The sequence below is a fragment of the Gossypium hirsutum genome, chromosome A08, assembly GCF_007990345.1.
Source record: "Gossypium hirsutum isolate 1008001.06 chromosome A08, Gossypium_hirsutum_v2.1, whole genome shotgun sequence".
Taxonomy (NCBI): Eukaryota; Viridiplantae; Streptophyta; class Magnoliopsida; order Malvales; family Malvaceae; genus Gossypium; species Gossypium hirsutum.
Genome location: NC_053431.1, coordinates 4,044,119 through 4,061,685, shown reverse-complemented (window position 1 = coordinate 4,061,685; position 17,567 = coordinate 4,044,119). Strand labels below are relative to the sequence as shown.

The window sequence follows — 17,567 nt, the reverse complement described above, 5'->3', positions numbered from 1 at the left end:
TTTAGCTCGATTAGTATGTACATTGTTGTCAATGTAGGAGGACGTGAATTTGAGAGCGCTAAAGCACATTATCCTCTAATTTATGAGTTGGGGAGGGGCTATGGGCTAGGCATCATGTCAAAAAAGAGCATATATGATTAGAACCTATAACGAGATTATTAAAAAAAAAACAGTACAGGTACCATATTCAAATATACCCTATAGTTTAGGAACTATTCATGCTATTATTCCGTTATTTTCAAACCAAATGTTTCTTAACCGCATCTAAATTCGGCCTTGTCAAATTCACTGGCAAGGCCTGACCCAATATATACAAAAAACAATGCTAGAAAACTAGACCACCAACGGGGAAAAAAGGGCCCAATAAATCACTAGCAAAGGACCAGAGGAGAATAAGAACCCTAGCCCCCATCCTTAATTTTGATCCTAGGGTTTCTTTGCTCATTGCAAATTACACTATCAGAAGCAATCAATCAGCCGAGCTCGAAACTCTGCCACCATGGGTCGTATGCACAGCCGAGGGTTTGTATTTTCCTCTCACATTTGATTTCATTATCCTCTGAAAACAAACCTATGATTACGTTGGTCGAATCTCTTCTATCTGCTTTGTCACTGATTTGAATTTTTCTTTTGCAGTAAGGGTATTTCCGCATCCGCTTTGCCTTACAAGAGAACTCCTCCTAGTTGGTTGAAGATCTCTTCTCAAGATGTGAGTCACTTGGGTTTTTATCGTGCCTTCAATTTTATATACGATTTTTAGGACCTGTTTGGTTTAGATTAGTGGTTGAAACGTACCTTATTATTTTTTGATTAATGGATATTTCATTGATTAAGTATTGGTCATGATTGAGAATATCGTAAGATGTGATGCAATTCCCCGATGGTTACTATTTAAGTTTGATAGTGCATTTAGTCCTTTTGTTACTCGGATTTAGCTGTGGTATTAGATACGGATGTGGTTTTGAAATGGCTATATTCAAAATCTATGGCCGAAGCTATGTTGGGCATTGGTATTATTAGACGCAGAACTTCAAGGAAAGTGAAGAATTAGAGTAAGGTCGCTTTTAGTTGTTTTTTTGATTTTTTGTTTTTCACATTTCTCAAATGTGGAATCATAATGGTCTTTGGATCTTATTTGTTGGTAGTTTCAGGCGTTACTGCTTGTTCATTTTGTGAATAAACCTCAAGTTGTCTAGACTTTCGATCATAAATTTGACCACTGAAGTGATGGGAGGTTTTTGTAGTAACTAATTGATATTTCCTCAGGCTAAGGCTATTGCTTGTAGTTTTCCATTTAACATTCTAAATGCTCTCTTTCCCGGGTTTACATTATGTTAATTCGATTCTTTATTTTCCTTGAAAGTACTCTTGTTCAACACGTATTTGGCCATGAATGTGAAGGTACGATCCTCCAAATATATGGAAAGTTTTTAAAAAAGTAAGCATATCACATACCTATATTGACACTCTCAAATCCGAGTAACATAGGTTTACATTGATGCAATGTGGAGTTGAAAAAAGTACCCTACTTTAGATTATTCTGTCCATATGAAAAGTTTACTATTTTTTTGACAATATTCATTGATCTTGATTTGATCTTTTAGGTTGAGGAGAACATTTGCAAGTTTGCAAAGAAGGGTTTGACTCCATCTCAAATTGGTGTCATTCTCCGTGATTCTCATGGCATTGCTCAGGTGAAGAGTGTTACTGGCAGCAAGATTTTGCGAATATTGAAAGCCCGTGGTACACGTCATTGACATTTTTTGCTGTTGCATTTCCCTTATAAGTGATGATAAACGGTTGACTTATCAATTTGGTTTTGTCAGGTTTTGCTCCAGAAATCCCTGAGGATCTGTACCACCTGATTAAGAAAGCGGTAGCCATCAGAAAGCACCTCGAGCGGAACAGGAAAGACAAGGATTCCAAGTTTAGGTTAATCTTGGTTGAGAGCAGAATTCACCGTCTTGCCCGTTATTACAAAAAGACAAAGAAGCTACCACCAGTGTGGAAATAGTGAGTACTTTTATCCCTGCTTCCATTGATGTTCTTAACGTGTTTTAGGTTAGGATGCACGTGTCTTACATGTGTATGCCCTTTTCTAAATATATTTCATATTTGGCGGATTGTACCTTGGTACCTATTTACAAATATGTGTAGGACACATACACGGTTAATAGTAATTTAACTAATGGTCTGAGGTATGGTCTTTTAGAAAATTTTGTTGACCTCGACACTGATTATTTGAGTATTCTCTGGTCTCAAGATTTGGCGTTTAACTTGCAAATCTAAACATATTTTTCTTCATGCAGTGAATCTACCACTGCCAGCACTCTTGTGGCTTAGAGGTGGCACAGTTTGAACCATCTTCCAAGCGCTGCAGTTGACATTCTCCTGGATGCAGGGCTAAACTTTTGGTATTTATGCTTTTAAAATTTAAAGAACTAGTTCATTTGTGGTTTGAAAATGAGATACTTGGGAGGCAAAATATTTTGTTTAGTGTGTCAGAATTGTGTTTAGTTTTTTTCCTTCAAGTTGAAATGTTTTATTTTTGGTGTTTTTAATCTTGTCGTTTATTTGCTTTTAAGATCTAGGGACGTACCAAGCTTAGCTGGACTCAAGCTGTGAAAGGCTTGAGCTTGTGCTTGACTCGAAATTCGAAATTTGGGTTGAAGTCAATCTAGTTTCACTTTTTAACTAGAGAGTAAAAATCGAATTGCATGAGTCTGTTTATCTAGTGAAAGATGAGTTTTACTCCTCCCAGCTTCATCTTCAACTTCAAATTTGAGTTCAAATTAAAAATTAGAAAAAGAGAAGAGATCAATGCATTTTATGCATTATTATTTTCAAGCATTAGGATAATTAAATTTGACTTTGTAACAAAATTCGACAATGGTTGAGACCTTTCAGGCACTATGTGGTTTCAAGAATCCAAGTTGTTTTTATTTGTTCTCAGAAAATGAAAAACACGAGGACATGATATGATATATGTTTTCATCCTATCAATATAACATGAAACTAAGGGAAGTATGGCATCGCACTTTACCATCCAAACTCACCCCAATTGAAACCTTTAATAAATGGGTTGGGTTGGGTTGAGGTATGGTTTCGAAATATTTGGTTTGTCCAAGAGGCCCGTTTTATTATTAAAAATTAATTAAATATTAAATATATATTTTAAGTTGTTTTATATATTTTATGATTAAATTTTAATTTAAAAATATTTTTTATTATTTAAATTTAATTTGTGTTGGGTCGGGTTGGGTTGGCTTGGCTTGAAGTGCAAGCTAGGCCTAAGTTGAGTTGAGCCCATTGGGTTGGGTGGATTACTTGGTCCTTGGATAGGTTTAGTTTCCATTCAGTCCAACTTTTGGTTTTTTTATATTGATTTTAGGTCAAGGCCAATTTTTTTAAATTGAATTGGTGATGGAATAAGTCTAAGTCATTAATTTATTAGTATAATTGGTCTAATCAGATCAATTAAAAAGATATTTAAAAATAAAAAAATAAAAAAATTCGATTCAAATGTTCGGTTTGTATCGATTTTGAGGTCAATCAATTCAAAATCCCTTTTTTAAGTTTCGGATCGGACTACTCCAAGATAATTACAAAAAACTATGCTATATATTATAATAGCACTGTAATCCTGTATATTATTAGAGCACGCGAGGACTTTAAAATCGGCACATATATGCCCTTCAGATTTAATAATAAAATGTGCAAATAGAATTACTAATAATATATCCGTTTAACTATGATGATCAAATTATTGTATAGACAAGTACATTAATAATCAAAATATATCTAACCTAGACCTCACATGTGATGTTTTCTTTTTCTTTTCAATATGTGGGTGGGATGAAGGTGACATAATTTGAATTAGTGCCAAACAATGTAACAGGAGCTTTAATGACCACTTCATACAAGTCAAGACATGCATGATGGAGTTTAAATCATAATAAAATTTGTATTTTAAATTTCAATATTCAAATTTAATTGTTGTTGGTGATACATTTTGAAAAATAATATTAATCACTTGATACTTATATAACAAAAATGACATACATTGTATTTTTCTTGTGTATTATATAATATACTCAATTTAATAATTCATATAAAATTTAATATGACTATAATAAAAATAAATTGTACTTGTAGAAGTAGTCATTCTCATCCTTGTCACATCACTAAGGAAGAATTATTTAGATGTTTTGAATGATAATTTGACATATTTTGAGTCATAAAATTGTTTAGATGTATTATGGAATGGTTGTCGATAGTTTAAACTCAGTTTTAGATGTTTCAGATATGTTCTGGGCAATCTGTCTCCTGTGTATAGACTTCTGACCTTCAGTGTCGAGTAATTTGTTCTCGATGTTGCCACATCAGGAGATTAGTGTCACGACATCAGTACAATGTTGTGACACCCATTTCACAATGTCGTGACATTGACCCTGTTACCTTATTATGACTCAAATAAGCCCCAATGACCTTCGTTTGTATCCAAATTTTAAAATAAGCCTAGAAATAACTTGACTAAATTCAAAAAGTCTATTAATGTCAAAGTAAAGTCTTGAATTTGATGATTGGATGATATCTCTTACTCGGAACATATCGGTTCATCCCAATTAAGGGGTGTTACAAAGAAAGGAGAAGAAAAGAAGAGAACGCAAAATAATAAAATATAAAAAAGAAAAAGAATGAAACTTAAAAAGACAAAAAGAATTAGATTACTCGAAAATAAAAATATAAGGACTAGTTATGTAATTTGATATGAAGTTTTAATCTAAAATGATGATATAATATGTCACGTCTTCTTATCACATTGTTAACAACAATTAAATCGAAAGCATTAGTAACTATATTATAACTTTATTGAAGAAGTATTGTGACCAAAAAAAGTAAGTTAAACTATAGATAAGTGATAAAATTTTGTAGTTTAACCAAATATCATTTCACTCACAAAAAAATTGGCTAAATTGACTATAGCATATAAAAGCTTGCAATAATTTAACTCAATCCCATTGTTTTCAATATCGGTATAGCCACTCGAAACATGGGGTTAGACCGGCTGACTTGTGAACTAGTTGAATTGGCCAATCGTATAGTTGAACTAATTTGATTTATTTATAGTTTTTTAATGACTATTTCAATTAAAGTGGATAAATCAGTTGGACTGGTCGGACTGGAAACGGGTGGTCTAACCAATTCAACCACTATTCCAACTTTGAAAACCTTATTCAACCACAAAGTTGTTAAAAACAATTGAAGTACGAAATTGAGATTTAGTGTTTTGAGATAAATATTTTTATTAGTTTTATCCCTAAAAAAATCTAAATCGTTTTTAAAAGAACATTGAATAAGATTAAAAAATTAATGGAAAAATTAAGTAGTGTGTATGATAAATATCAATTAAATAAAATATATTTTAAAAAACAAAATGATGGTTATCAATTTTAAAATATTTTCAAAATAAATAAATTTAAAATTGAGAATCAAATTAATTAGATTAGCTTAAAAACTAGATTTGATTTTGGATTTGAATTTAAATAAATATTTTTAAAAATAGATTTAAAAGAAATTAATGTTTAAATTTAAAAAACTTATCCTTCGTTTAGTAAGCAAGCCTAAGTTTTTCTCCTATATATACTGCTATGTACTGTTTTATTATTCAGATTTAAATATTCAAAATGATTAATATGGGTTTAAAAATGTTGTTTTCTATTTCTTTCTTTCAATGGGTTTTATTCGTTCAATCTATGGAACCATTTGTTTATGACGTCAACCTTGCAGGAGCCATTGGAGATGGAGAGAGTGATGATACAGAGGTTTATTTTCATCTTAAATGATATAGTTGAGAAGTTTATGATATTCTGATTGTTTATTTATATAACTATTTTAGGCCTTCAAGAATGCATGGAATGTTGTCTGTAGTTCGCATATCTCTTCAGGGATATTTCGTGTTCCTTATGGACAAAAGTTTTTGCTGCAACCCTTGACTTTTAATGGTGAATGTCGACCAAAAAACATTACTTTTCAGGTAATAATAATAATTGTTTTCATCTTTTCTTTAATTTTATTAATAATATTATTTACAAAATTTTTGAGTTGGGTTATTTAGATTGATGGCATACTCATTGCCCCAAGTGATCCATCTTCATGGAAATGCAAAGAAACAAACTGTAACAATTGGATAACCTTTCAACATTTCGATGGCCTCATCATTCAAGGAACTGGAAGCCTCCATGGCCAAGGACAAAAATGGTGGCAAATGGGTTGCATGCATAATAAAGTGGTATACTATTAGTTTGGATTTTTTGCAGCTTCTTAATATTTGCTTCAACACAATTTTATATAATTTCTAATTATATTTATCAAATTTTCTGTTGACAGCTTTGTTCTTCGCAAAAAGCAGCGGTATGCCTTCACTTATTAAAAAATAGGAGATTTTTTTCATTTAGTCTCCAATTTTATTTATCCTTTTTATTGTTTGTTTTGCTTAGAGTTTTGCCATCTTAGACTCTAAGAATGTGCATATTAGTGGCTTAACTTCCATGGACAGTCGAAAATGGCATATTTCAATTGAAAGATCTTCATCCGTTCATGCTTCTAAACTCAATATCAAAGCTCCAAAAGATAGTCCCAACACCGATGGCATTCGTATCCAACATTCCACCAATGTTACCATAGCCTCCTCAATCATTAAGACTGGTATATAAAAAATAAGTATTTATTTTCATAACAAAATATATATAGACAAGTATTGGGTTTGACATTTTTTTTTCTTTTTTTCTTTTAGGTGATGATTGTATAGGAATTGGAGACGGGTCAAAATATATTAACATTAATCGGATTTTTTGTGGTCCAGGTCATGGAATTAGGTATTTTATTATTATTTTTATTAAAAAAATTTACTTATTTGTTTGTTTTTATTTTTCACTCTTATAGAATTAGGTATTTTGATTTAAAATATATATGTGTTTTTTTACTTATTTAGTTTTTTATTATTCACTTTTATATGAAGTATTGGAAGTCTTGGTGAAAATGGAAGAAGGGAGACAGTTGAATATGTTACTGTAAGGAGAGCTAACTTTTATGCTACAGAGAATGGTCTTAAAATAAAGACATGGCAGGTAATTAAATTTTTAATTAAATGTATTTTATGATTATTTTTTTACATTATATTTAACTAATTATCATGTTATGTGTACAGGGAGGACATGGATATGCAAGATATATAAGATTTGAACATATATCGTTTAGTAAAGTAATTAGACCTATTATTATTGATCAATACACTTGCCCTCTTCATCAACATTGCAAGAATTATGTAAGTTTCATTTTAATCTCTTCATGAATTCAATCGAATATTCAATTTAACATATATATTGTAATGATATTTTTGTATTTTGTATTTTAATTTTACAGAGTACAGCTGTGGAGATTAGCAATATCTTATATAATGATTTAAGAGGGACAACAAACGGTGAAATTGCGGTGGAACTTTCATGCAGTAAGTCAGTTCCATGCAAAAATATCCGCATGAAAGACATACAGTTGGATTACGGAATAAATGGTAAAATGTATGATGGGCACCCCAAATCTCATTGTTTGAATGTTGTTCAAAGTTGGGACGAAGGATATGTTTATCCAAATGTTCCTTGTTTAACAAAAAAATTAAGTTACTAAACTTTATTATTTTGGATGTAATAATTAGGTTGTATCAAAAGGTTGCATATATAAAATAAATAAATGCATCTTTTTTATATCAAAATTTTCTTCAATAATCTTCTCTTACTTATTATGATTGGTTATTATTTTATTAAAATAATTAGAGATATCAATATTACAAGATAAAAAGAAAATAAAGTTAATATTTTCAATAACTTTAAATCAAAGAATCATTGAACTAAGTTTTTGAGCTGTGAACTTGTTTTCTTTAACAAATATTTTGGTACACTTATTTTAAAGATTGGAGCATAATATTACACTTGTTTTCACATTGCAATGTACCCATGGTTTGCCCTTGTCATATCACTCCATATGTTTGTATGGGAGTATGTTCAATCTCCATCCACATCTCATAACCTTTATTCCAATCATTGTTCTGCATATTGATTTCCTCTAGGCGTCGAAACAAAGAATGTGTTAAAATCATTAATTAAAAATAAAAAAAAATATTTTTTAAAAAATAATACAAATGTGTTAATATTTAATTACAAATATTTAATGGTTATATTTAAATATTTAAAATAGAGTTTATATATTCTAATTAAATTTTATAAGTAATTAATATTTATTGCTTAAAAATATTTAAAATTTATACTTCATATATTAAAATATTAACAACCAGTTATAATAAATTTTTTTATATTCTTACTAAAATGCAATAATATTAATTAATTTGAACATTATTTAAATTTATATTTGTTACTTGATAATATCATGTCTAGAATGAACATTTTATTTTTCAAAAACACTTTTTGAGAGTAATGCTAAACCCTCAAATATTAAATCAAACTTTTCAAAATTATTTCTCCAAAGCACTTTTTAAAAGCGCTTTTCAAAAGTATTGTTAAACTAAGCCTTAAAAATATATTTTAACCATATAACTAAAATGTAATATAGAACAAACGTTGGTATTGTTATTATTATTAGGCTTAATTCACAAGCATATTCATTTTCCACTTTGGTAAACTTTTTTTTTTCTTAACTTAGTACTTAAAAGTATCAATTTCCTCTATTTTTGGTCCATTTTACAATGGGCGTTAAAAAAATTATGTTAGGCAAGTTTGGCCAATGAAAAAATGCCACATGACAATTATGTTTAATTAAAATAAATTAAATATTTAAATATTAAAAAAAACTTGTCTTTGGCCGATCGTTGACCGGCCGTTGAGCGAGTGTTGACCAATGTTGAGCGACCACATGGCGCTATTAGAACATGTCATATGTCCTTTTTTTTATTTTCTAATATTATATAAATTATATTGATTAAAAATGTAAATAATCATATATAATATACAATCTCTAACAAGAGCTTTAACGACCACTTCATATAAGTCAAGACATGCATGATGGAACTTAAACTATAACGAAATTTGCATTTTGAATTTCAAAATTCAAATCTAATTGTCGTTGATGATACATTTTGAAAAAATAATAATCACTTGATACTTATATAATAAAAATGACATATGTTGTATGTTTCTTGCGTACCATACAATATACTCAATTTAATAATTCACATTGAATTTAATATGAATACAAAAAAAGTAAATTGTACCCGTAGAAGTGGCCATTCTCATCCTCGTCACATCATCAAGGAAGAATTGTTTAGATGTTTTGAATGATAATTTGATATATTTTGATACTAAAATTGTTTAGATGTATTATGGAATGGTTTTCGATAGTTTAAACTCGGTTTTAGATGTTTTAGATATATTCTAGGCAATTTGTCTCCTGTGTAGCAATATTTGACCTTCAGCGTCAAGTAATTTGTTCTCGATGTCACCACATCTGGAGATCAGTGTCGTGACATCAGGAAATCAATGTCACAACATCAGTACAATGTCGTGACACTCAATTCCCAATGTCCCGACATTGACCCTGTTACCCTATTCTGACCTGAATAAGCCCAGAACAACCCCCGTTTGTATCCAAATTTTAAAATAAGCCTAGAAATGACTTGACTAAATTCAGAAAGTCTATTAATGTTAAAGTAAAGTCTTGAATTTGATAATTGGATTAACTTAGTTCTGGCGTCCAAATGTGATATCTCTTGCTCGGTACGTCCCGATTAAGGGGTGTTACAAAGAAAGGAGAAGAAAAGAAAAGAAAGCAAAATAATGAAATATAAAGGCCATATTCGATCCCTTTGTAATTTTTTACACACATTAAAAAATATCCAAAAACAGAACAGAGGCTTAAAAAAGGTCGATTTTTTATTTTTCTTTTCTGGTTCCCTTTCCGATTTCATGTTTCTTTTTATTTTTTATTTATTACAAATCTATTTTAAATAAAAGAATAAAAAAGGAGGAGGAGAAGACTTACTCGAAATCCCTCGTGGTCGTTTCGTCAGAGACCCTCTCTCCGTCCCCGAAATTAAACCCAAAAAGGCGGGAGAGAAACTCTCTTCTCTCGATCGGCAGGCATGGCGACGACGCAAAATAGGTTCTTGAAACCCTAACAGAGAAAATGGGGAGAGGGGAGGGGTGCTCTCTCTGATTTTTTTTTAGGCAAAAAATAAAAAATTTTGTTTAAATAACAAGGCAAAACGGTGTCGTTTTGCACTAGGGACCCTAACGCTGAAATGGTGTCGTTTATGGCATGCCCACGCGCTACAATCTGACCTTTCGGGGATATTTATCCCTTTGGTCCCTCCATTTTTAGGGCGCGCTACAATCTGACCTTTATATGTTTCTTTTGTTTTTTTTTTAAATTTTGCCGCATGCTTTGTGTTCGCTTCAATTTGGTCCATTTGAAACGCAGCGCGTGAGGGCTGGGGATATTTCCCAATCAGTCCTTCATTTGTTTCAGCGTGTTTCATCTAGGTCCTCGACGGCCTATTTTCTGTTATTTACAAGTTTTACCCTTAAATTTTAATTCGATTTCAGCCTAATCCTCTTTTTAATTAATTAATTAATTAATTTTTTTTTAAAAAAAAAGAAAAACTGTTAATATTAATTAGGTTGTATCAAAAGGTTGCATATATAAAATAAATAAATGCATCTTTTTTATATCAAAATTTTCTTCAATAATCTTCTCTTACTTATTATGATTGGTTATTATTTTATTAAAGTAATTAGAGATATCAATATTACAAGATAAAAAGAAAATAAAGTTAATATTTTCAACATTCTAAACAAAATATTACACTAAAAAAAAAAGTCTTTCACATCTTAACATGTTTTAATATTAATTTTATTTTTGTTTTCATTTCAATATTTTAATTTTTTTAAATACTTTTCACAAGTGAAAATTTTGTACCATCACTTGATTTAAAAAAAGAAATAAATGATGAAATATAACTGAGAGATATATTTTTATACAGTTTATATATTTTAATTAAATTTTATAAATAATTAATATTTATTGTTTAAAAATATTTTAAATTTATATTTCATATATTAAAATATTAACAAATAGATATAATTTTTCTTTTATATTCTTACTAAAATATAATAATATTAAATAATTTGAATATTATTTAAATGCATATTTGTTACTTGATAATATCATGTCTAGAATGGATATTTTATTTTTTAAAAACACTTTTTGACAGTAATACTAAATACTTAAATTTGAACTTTTTCAAGAGTACTTCTCAAAAACATTTTCCATAGTATTTTTTAAAAATATTATTAAATTAGCCCTTAAAATCATATTTTAAACATATAACTAGAATACAATATAGAACAAACATTATTATTGTTATTATTAGGCTTAATTCACAATTTAGCCTTTGAAGTATATTCATTTCCCACTTTAGAATTTTTTTTTTGTTCCAGCTTGGTACCTAATATATCAATTTCCTCTGTTTTTGTAGCACCCAAAACCCGGCCCAGACGTTATGACCGGATCCGACATGCCACATCGAAGCGTTCAAAACATTTTATATTGTTGATCCAGAAAAACTTACTTAGTGTTTTTAAAGATAATTTCATTATAGGTTAAAGTGAATGGAAGCTGTGCACCAGGTAGGAAACCGGAAAAGAGGAGGTGAGTCCATCGGACTGCTTAAGTACAAAACTCCCTTCGGATCCAATCCTAGACATGCAAACCACCATTGCCATACCTTAACGTTATGTATATTTCTAGGAAACCGATTTGATTAAGTCCTTTTTAGGAAAAGTGATTAATTTTGGAAAATATCTTCATTGCAGAAGCTTTTCTTGTTTTCGTGTTATTTTGAAAACAATTACTGTTTTTGAAAATGCGCCCTAAAGCTATCCAATTTCAACAGTTAAATATAAATATTACCTATCTTAATAAAACATATAAAAACCATCAAAAATAAATAAGCGACCTTATTACATTTAAAAGCTCAAAACCTCAAACGTAATTAAAAGGATGTCCAGTTCACCAGAAGAAAATCAAACTTTCAGAACGGGTGGCCACTCCGAATTCCCTCACAGCTCCAAGCCCACTATGGTTGGGGATTTCCTGCGTGGATGAAAATAAAAGGGGTGAGTTTGGGGAAACTCAGTGTGTAAGGAAAACCCATTCAAAGCCCAAGTCAGCTCAAGCCCATTGGGCCTAAGCCCATTCAGGTAACAGTGGTACTGGGCCAGAGCCCTTTTTCAGATTACAATAAACTGGGCCTTAGCCCCTTATTCAGATAACAGTATGGCCTATAGGCCCATTTCAAAATACATGCAACATCAGTAAACATATGCAAGCCCATTTGGGGAGACTACTCAACCCACCAACCACTACACTCCACCCGTACCAGCCATACACTCCATGTGGGGAATAGCTCAACCTACCCAGCCCAACACTCCACAGTTGCAGCCTTGCTGCTCAGTTAACAGTAAATTGAGGCAAAGCCTCCAGTACGTGGACAAGCCACTTTCAGTACTTCCTCCGTCAATATCCCAGTCCCATGCATCAGATAATAACAACATGGCATGCAGTAAATAACAACAATCAAACATGCATTTAGGTCAATTTAACCCTAGGGGTATTTCGGTAATTTATCTACTAGGGGTAAAACTGTAAATTTTTCACTTTTAAAGGTATATCAGTAATTTATCTATTTTAGGGTTGTTCATGCATATTCCTACTTTTCACGTACTAACAGAATCACGTACCGAGGGTTTTTACTGAATTGGGCTCGTTGGCTCATCATTCCAATTTTGGCCCATTAAGCCCAAAAATATCGAGGGCACAGAAATCATGCACTTTGCAGTCCAAACATTGCAGCTTACCAAAAACATTAATCGATTTACCTCACGAGCATTCGCACACTCGCAAATCTACAAAATACCGGTTTTCGGCATTTCGGCTTTTCGACTTTTGCCGATCCAGACTAAGAAAGAGGGTGTTAGTTACACATCTGTTTGCGACGATATACTGACGAGATCCACACACGAACCGCCTACAATTGGATTACTAACACGTTAATCTAACTATTCAAATACAAACTACGTATTAACCCCTTACAATATTTGGCCAACCACACCTACAGATCATAGTAAGCTTATAAGAAATCAATAAGCAACTCATTAACAAATTTTGTCAATGTTTACCACATAATCATAATTTCACTGCAAGCTATCTTCCTGAGCAACAGTCACTAAATCATTTATAACTGGAGCTATGAAACTCCAAATCAAGTGCCGTTTTTTCCTGAAAATAAACTCATATATCTTATATCCATAAAATTTTCAGAATTTTTGGTTTGGCCAATCAATACCAGATTTTTCTCAAAGTTTCGCATGTTTCACTGTTTGACTAATCTGACCACTTTTCATTACGAATCAAATTTCTCATTGTACAGAATTCAAAATATGTTCTCGTTTATTCCATTTGAAAGTAGACTCATTAAGATTTAATTACATAATTTATGCAGCTTCTAACTCATCTCCCACAATTTATGATGATTTTCCAAAGTCACGTTACTGCTGCTGTCTCAAGCAGATTTATTACTAAATCACTCTTTCACACATAACTTGCATGCATGTTTTTTTTTAAACATGTATATCACCAATCAATCATCACATATCTATGATTTTACTTAAGTATAATCTCCATTTCATCATTTTAAAGCACAACATATTAGCCAATTTTTTTCCTTAGCATCTAAGGCACATGCATGCTCATTTGTTTGGCTCAACTTCACCTATCTTCCATTTTTCATCAAAAGAACATGAAACAACAACCATTTCCTTCATTTTAATTCATGACCAAATGCTCACAACACAACCAAAAACCAAAATATGCTTCAAGAGTTAAGGTAGAATCAAGAAGAACTCATGAACATCAAGATAGAAGCAAACTACCATGAACTTACCTTTAATTTTCTTCCCCAAGTGACCGAACATTCAAGAGCTTTCTCCTCTCCTTTCTCTTCTCTAACTTTAGGCTATGATGAACAAAGATGGACAAAACTTTGTTCTTTTCACCCTTTTTTCTTTTAATAAAATTTCATATTTTATCCATTTAATTCTTTAATACAAAAGACATGAAATGCCCATCATGGAACATTTACCTAAACCATTATCATGGAACATTTACCTAACAATATTTACCTAATCCATTATCATGGAACATTTACCTAACCCATTATCAATTTGTATCAATTTGTACCATAAATTATGGATATCAAGTGCTCATATTGTCTACAACAACATGATGGCTGGCCACTTCATGTAAAATGGGAGGTTTGTCATGCAAATCCTTCTATTTTGCACTCCTATTTATTTGGCCACTTCAATTTAGCCTATAGCATTTTCAAATATTTTCACATAGGTTTTATTTCATAATTTCACCCCATTTTTCTTATGGAACAAAAATTAACTAAAATTGTCGGGTTCTATCTTAAGCTTGGCTTTCTAGAGGCCCACTAACATAATTAAACTTATGCCAACATTCACAGAATTCCTGAAAAGTGGGGCGTTACAACTCTACCCCCTTTAAAGAAATTTCGGCCTCGAAATTTACTTGATCTAAATAGTTGAGGGTATTGTTGACGCATAGTATCTTCTGATTCCCAAGTAGCTTCTTCCATTCCATGATTACGCCACAGTACTTTTACCAACGGAACCGACTTCCTTATTAGAACTTTAACCTCTCGATCTAAAATTTGTATGGATTCTTCCTTAAAGGTCAAATCAGTCCATACTTCAATCTCCTCCACTAGCACAACATGTGAGGGATCCGATCGATATCGTCTTAACATAGACACATGAAAGACGTCATGGATTCTGTTTAACTCTGGTGGTAACTCTAACTGATACGCTACTGGCCCTACCCACCTAAGAACCCGATAAGGCCCTATAAACCGCAGACTCAATTTACCTTTCTTGCCGAATCTCAAGATCTTCTTCCAAGGTGAAATTTTTTTAGAAAACCATATCCCCAACTGCGAACTCTATCTCTTTGCGCTTTAGATCTGCATACGACTTCTGCCTATCAGATGCCTCCTTTAATCGATCTCTTATCAACTTAACCTTACTTTCAGTATCTGCCACCAACTCCGGTCCAAGCACTTGTCGTTCACCCAACTCTGTCCAACATGTAGGCGTAAGACATCTCCGCCCATAAAGTACCTCATATGGAGCCATCTGAATACTTGCTTGGTAGTTGTTATTGTATGCAAACTCCGCCAATGGTAAGTAGTCCTCCCAACTCCCACGAAAATCGATGATACAACCCCTTAACATATCCTCCAAAATCTGAATAACCCTCTTCGACTGTCCATCTGTCTGTGGGTGAAAGGCAGTACTGAAATCCAAACGTGTACCCAATGCCTCCTGCAACTTCTTCCAGAACCGAGATGTAAACCTAGGGCTCGGTCGGAAATAATCGACATTGGCACTCCATGTAGTCGCACTATCTCTGCCACATACAACCTAGCCAACTTTTGTAGGGAGTAATCAGTACGAACTGGTATGAAATGGGCAGATTTTGTTAACCTATCCACCACTACCCACACAGAATCTTTCTTGGTGGGTGTCAAAGGTAGCCCACTCACAAAGTCCATAATGACTCTCTCCCACTTCCACAATGGAATTTTCACCGGTTGTAGTAATCCAAAAGGAAATTAATGTTCAGCTTTCACTTGCTGGCATGTCAGACATTTCCCTACAAACTCCGTTACTTCTCGTTTAAGTCCAGGCCACCAGTACAATTCTCGCAAGTCGTGATACAACTTATTCCCTCCAGGATGCATGGCACATAGTCTCCCATGAGCTTCCTTCAATATTGTCTGCCTTAAATCAGAGTCCTTCGGAACACAAATTCTTCCTCGGAAACACAGAACTCCATAACCATTTAAACCGAACTCAGAAATTTCCCCTTCCTTAACTTGTTGAAAATGAGCAACCAAAGATTCATCTTCCAACTGCTTTTCCTTAATATGGTCCACCCAGGTTGGCCTTACTTGCAATTCAGCCAACAAACTGCCATCATCATACACTGTCAGTCTGATTTAAGGCTACCACATTAGCCTTGCCTGGGTGATACTCGATCGAACAGTCATAATCCTTAAGTAACTCAATCCATCTCCTTTGCCTAAGGTTCAACTCCTTCTGAGTCAACAAATACTTAAGACTCTTGTGGTCTGTGTATATAATACACCTTTCTCCATACAAGTAATGTCTCCAAATCTTAAGTGCAAATATCACTGCTGCTAACTCTAAATCATGAGTCGGATAGTTCCCCCCATGAGGCTTAAGCTGTCGTGATACATATGCAACCACCTTACCCTCTTGCATTAACACGCAGCCCAAACCCACGTGTGATGCGTCACTGTACACACTAAAATCCTTCCCAGACTCCGGCTGAATTAACACAGGTGCTTCAGTCAGAACTTTCTTCAACTTCTCAAAAGCTTTCTGCTGCTTCTCAGTCCATACAAACGGTACTCCTTTCCTTATGAGTTTTTTCAGAGGTGCTGCCATCACAGAAAAACCTTCCACAAACCTTCTGTAGTATCCTGGTTCAGACTTGCTGAACTTCACAAAGAGTTCCTTCTCCCTTAATACTTACAGCACTATACGGAGATGATCATCATGTTTCGTTTTAGTTTTAGAATATACCAGGATATCGTCAATAAAGACGACTACGAACTGATCTAAAAATGGTTGGAACACACGATTCATCAGATCCATAAACGCTGCAGAAGCGTTCGTCAGTCCAAATGGCATAACCAGAAACTCGTAATGACCATACCGAGTCTTGAATGTCGTCTTTTGGATATTTGCCTCCTTGACCCTTAACTGATGATATCCAAATCGAAGTTCGATCTTGGAAAATACAGAAGCTCCTCTAAGCTGGTCAAATAGATCGTCAATCCTTGGCAGTGGATACTTATTCTTAATCGTCAGTTTGTTCAACTAGCGATAATCAATGCACATCCGCATCGTACCATCCTTCTTTTTCACGAATAGCACCGGTGCTCCCCATGAAGACACGCTTGGCCTCATAAAGCCCCTATCCAACAACTCTTGAATTTTAGCATTTAACTCTACTAACTCCTTCGGTGCCATCCTATACGATGTGATAGACACAGGCGCCATTCCAGGCAACAAGTCTATTCCAAACTCAACTTCTCGATTCGGAGGCAATCCTGGAAGCTCCTCCGGAAAAATATCTTGGAACTCCTTTACGGTCCTAACCTTATACACTGTCAGTCTCTCCTCTTCTAACTAACTTACAAATGCCAAATAGACCTCACAACCTTTTCGAATCCACTTTTCGGCTCTTAATGCCGACACCACATTGGACAAATAATCCCTTCGCTCACCTATCACCATAACCTCCTCATCCTTTGTGGTCCTTAACACTATTCATTTAGCAGCACAATCCGGAGTCGCCTTATGCTTAACAAGCCAGTCCATTCCCAA

General features: G+C 33.1%; 2 protein-coding genes across 3 annotated transcripts; both read left to right on the top strand.

The window, feature by feature from the left end:
• Positions 1 to 340: 340 nt before the first annotated feature.
• Positions 341 to 2,561, top strand: LOC107930448 (40S ribosomal protein S13). The gene is made up of 5 exons (XM_016862120.2): positions 341 to 522; positions 637 to 709; positions 1,605 to 1,743; positions 1,827 to 2,013; positions 2,310 to 2,561. The coding sequence occupies exons 1-5, from the start codon at positions 500 to 502 to the stop codon at positions 2,341 to 2,343; spliced, it is 456 nt and encodes a 151-aa protein (XP_016717609.2). The 5' UTR covers positions 341 to 499; the 3' UTR covers positions 2,344 to 2,561.
• A 3,115-nt stretch (positions 2,562 to 5,676) lies between these two features.
• On the top strand, positions 5,677 to 7,765 carry LOC107930486 (polygalacturonase). Of its 2 annotated transcripts, XM_016862153.2 has the most exons (9): positions 5,677 to 5,825; positions 5,900 to 6,037; positions 6,119 to 6,292; positions 6,391 to 6,414; positions 6,501 to 6,708; positions 6,797 to 6,878; positions 7,022 to 7,130; positions 7,211 to 7,327; positions 7,426 to 7,765. In XM_016862153.2, the coding sequence occupies exons 1-9, from the start codon at positions 5,688 to 5,690 to the stop codon at positions 7,684 to 7,686; spliced, it is 1,251 nt and encodes a 416-aa protein (XP_016717642.2). In that variant the 5' UTR covers positions 5,677 to 5,687; the 3' UTR covers positions 7,687 to 7,765. The 2 variants fall into 2 exon arrangements, with proteins under 2 accessions (XP_016717642.2, XP_016717643.2); XM_016862154.2 differs by lacking the exon at positions 6,391 to 6,414.
• Positions 7,766 to 17,567: the final 9,802 nt, after the last annotated feature.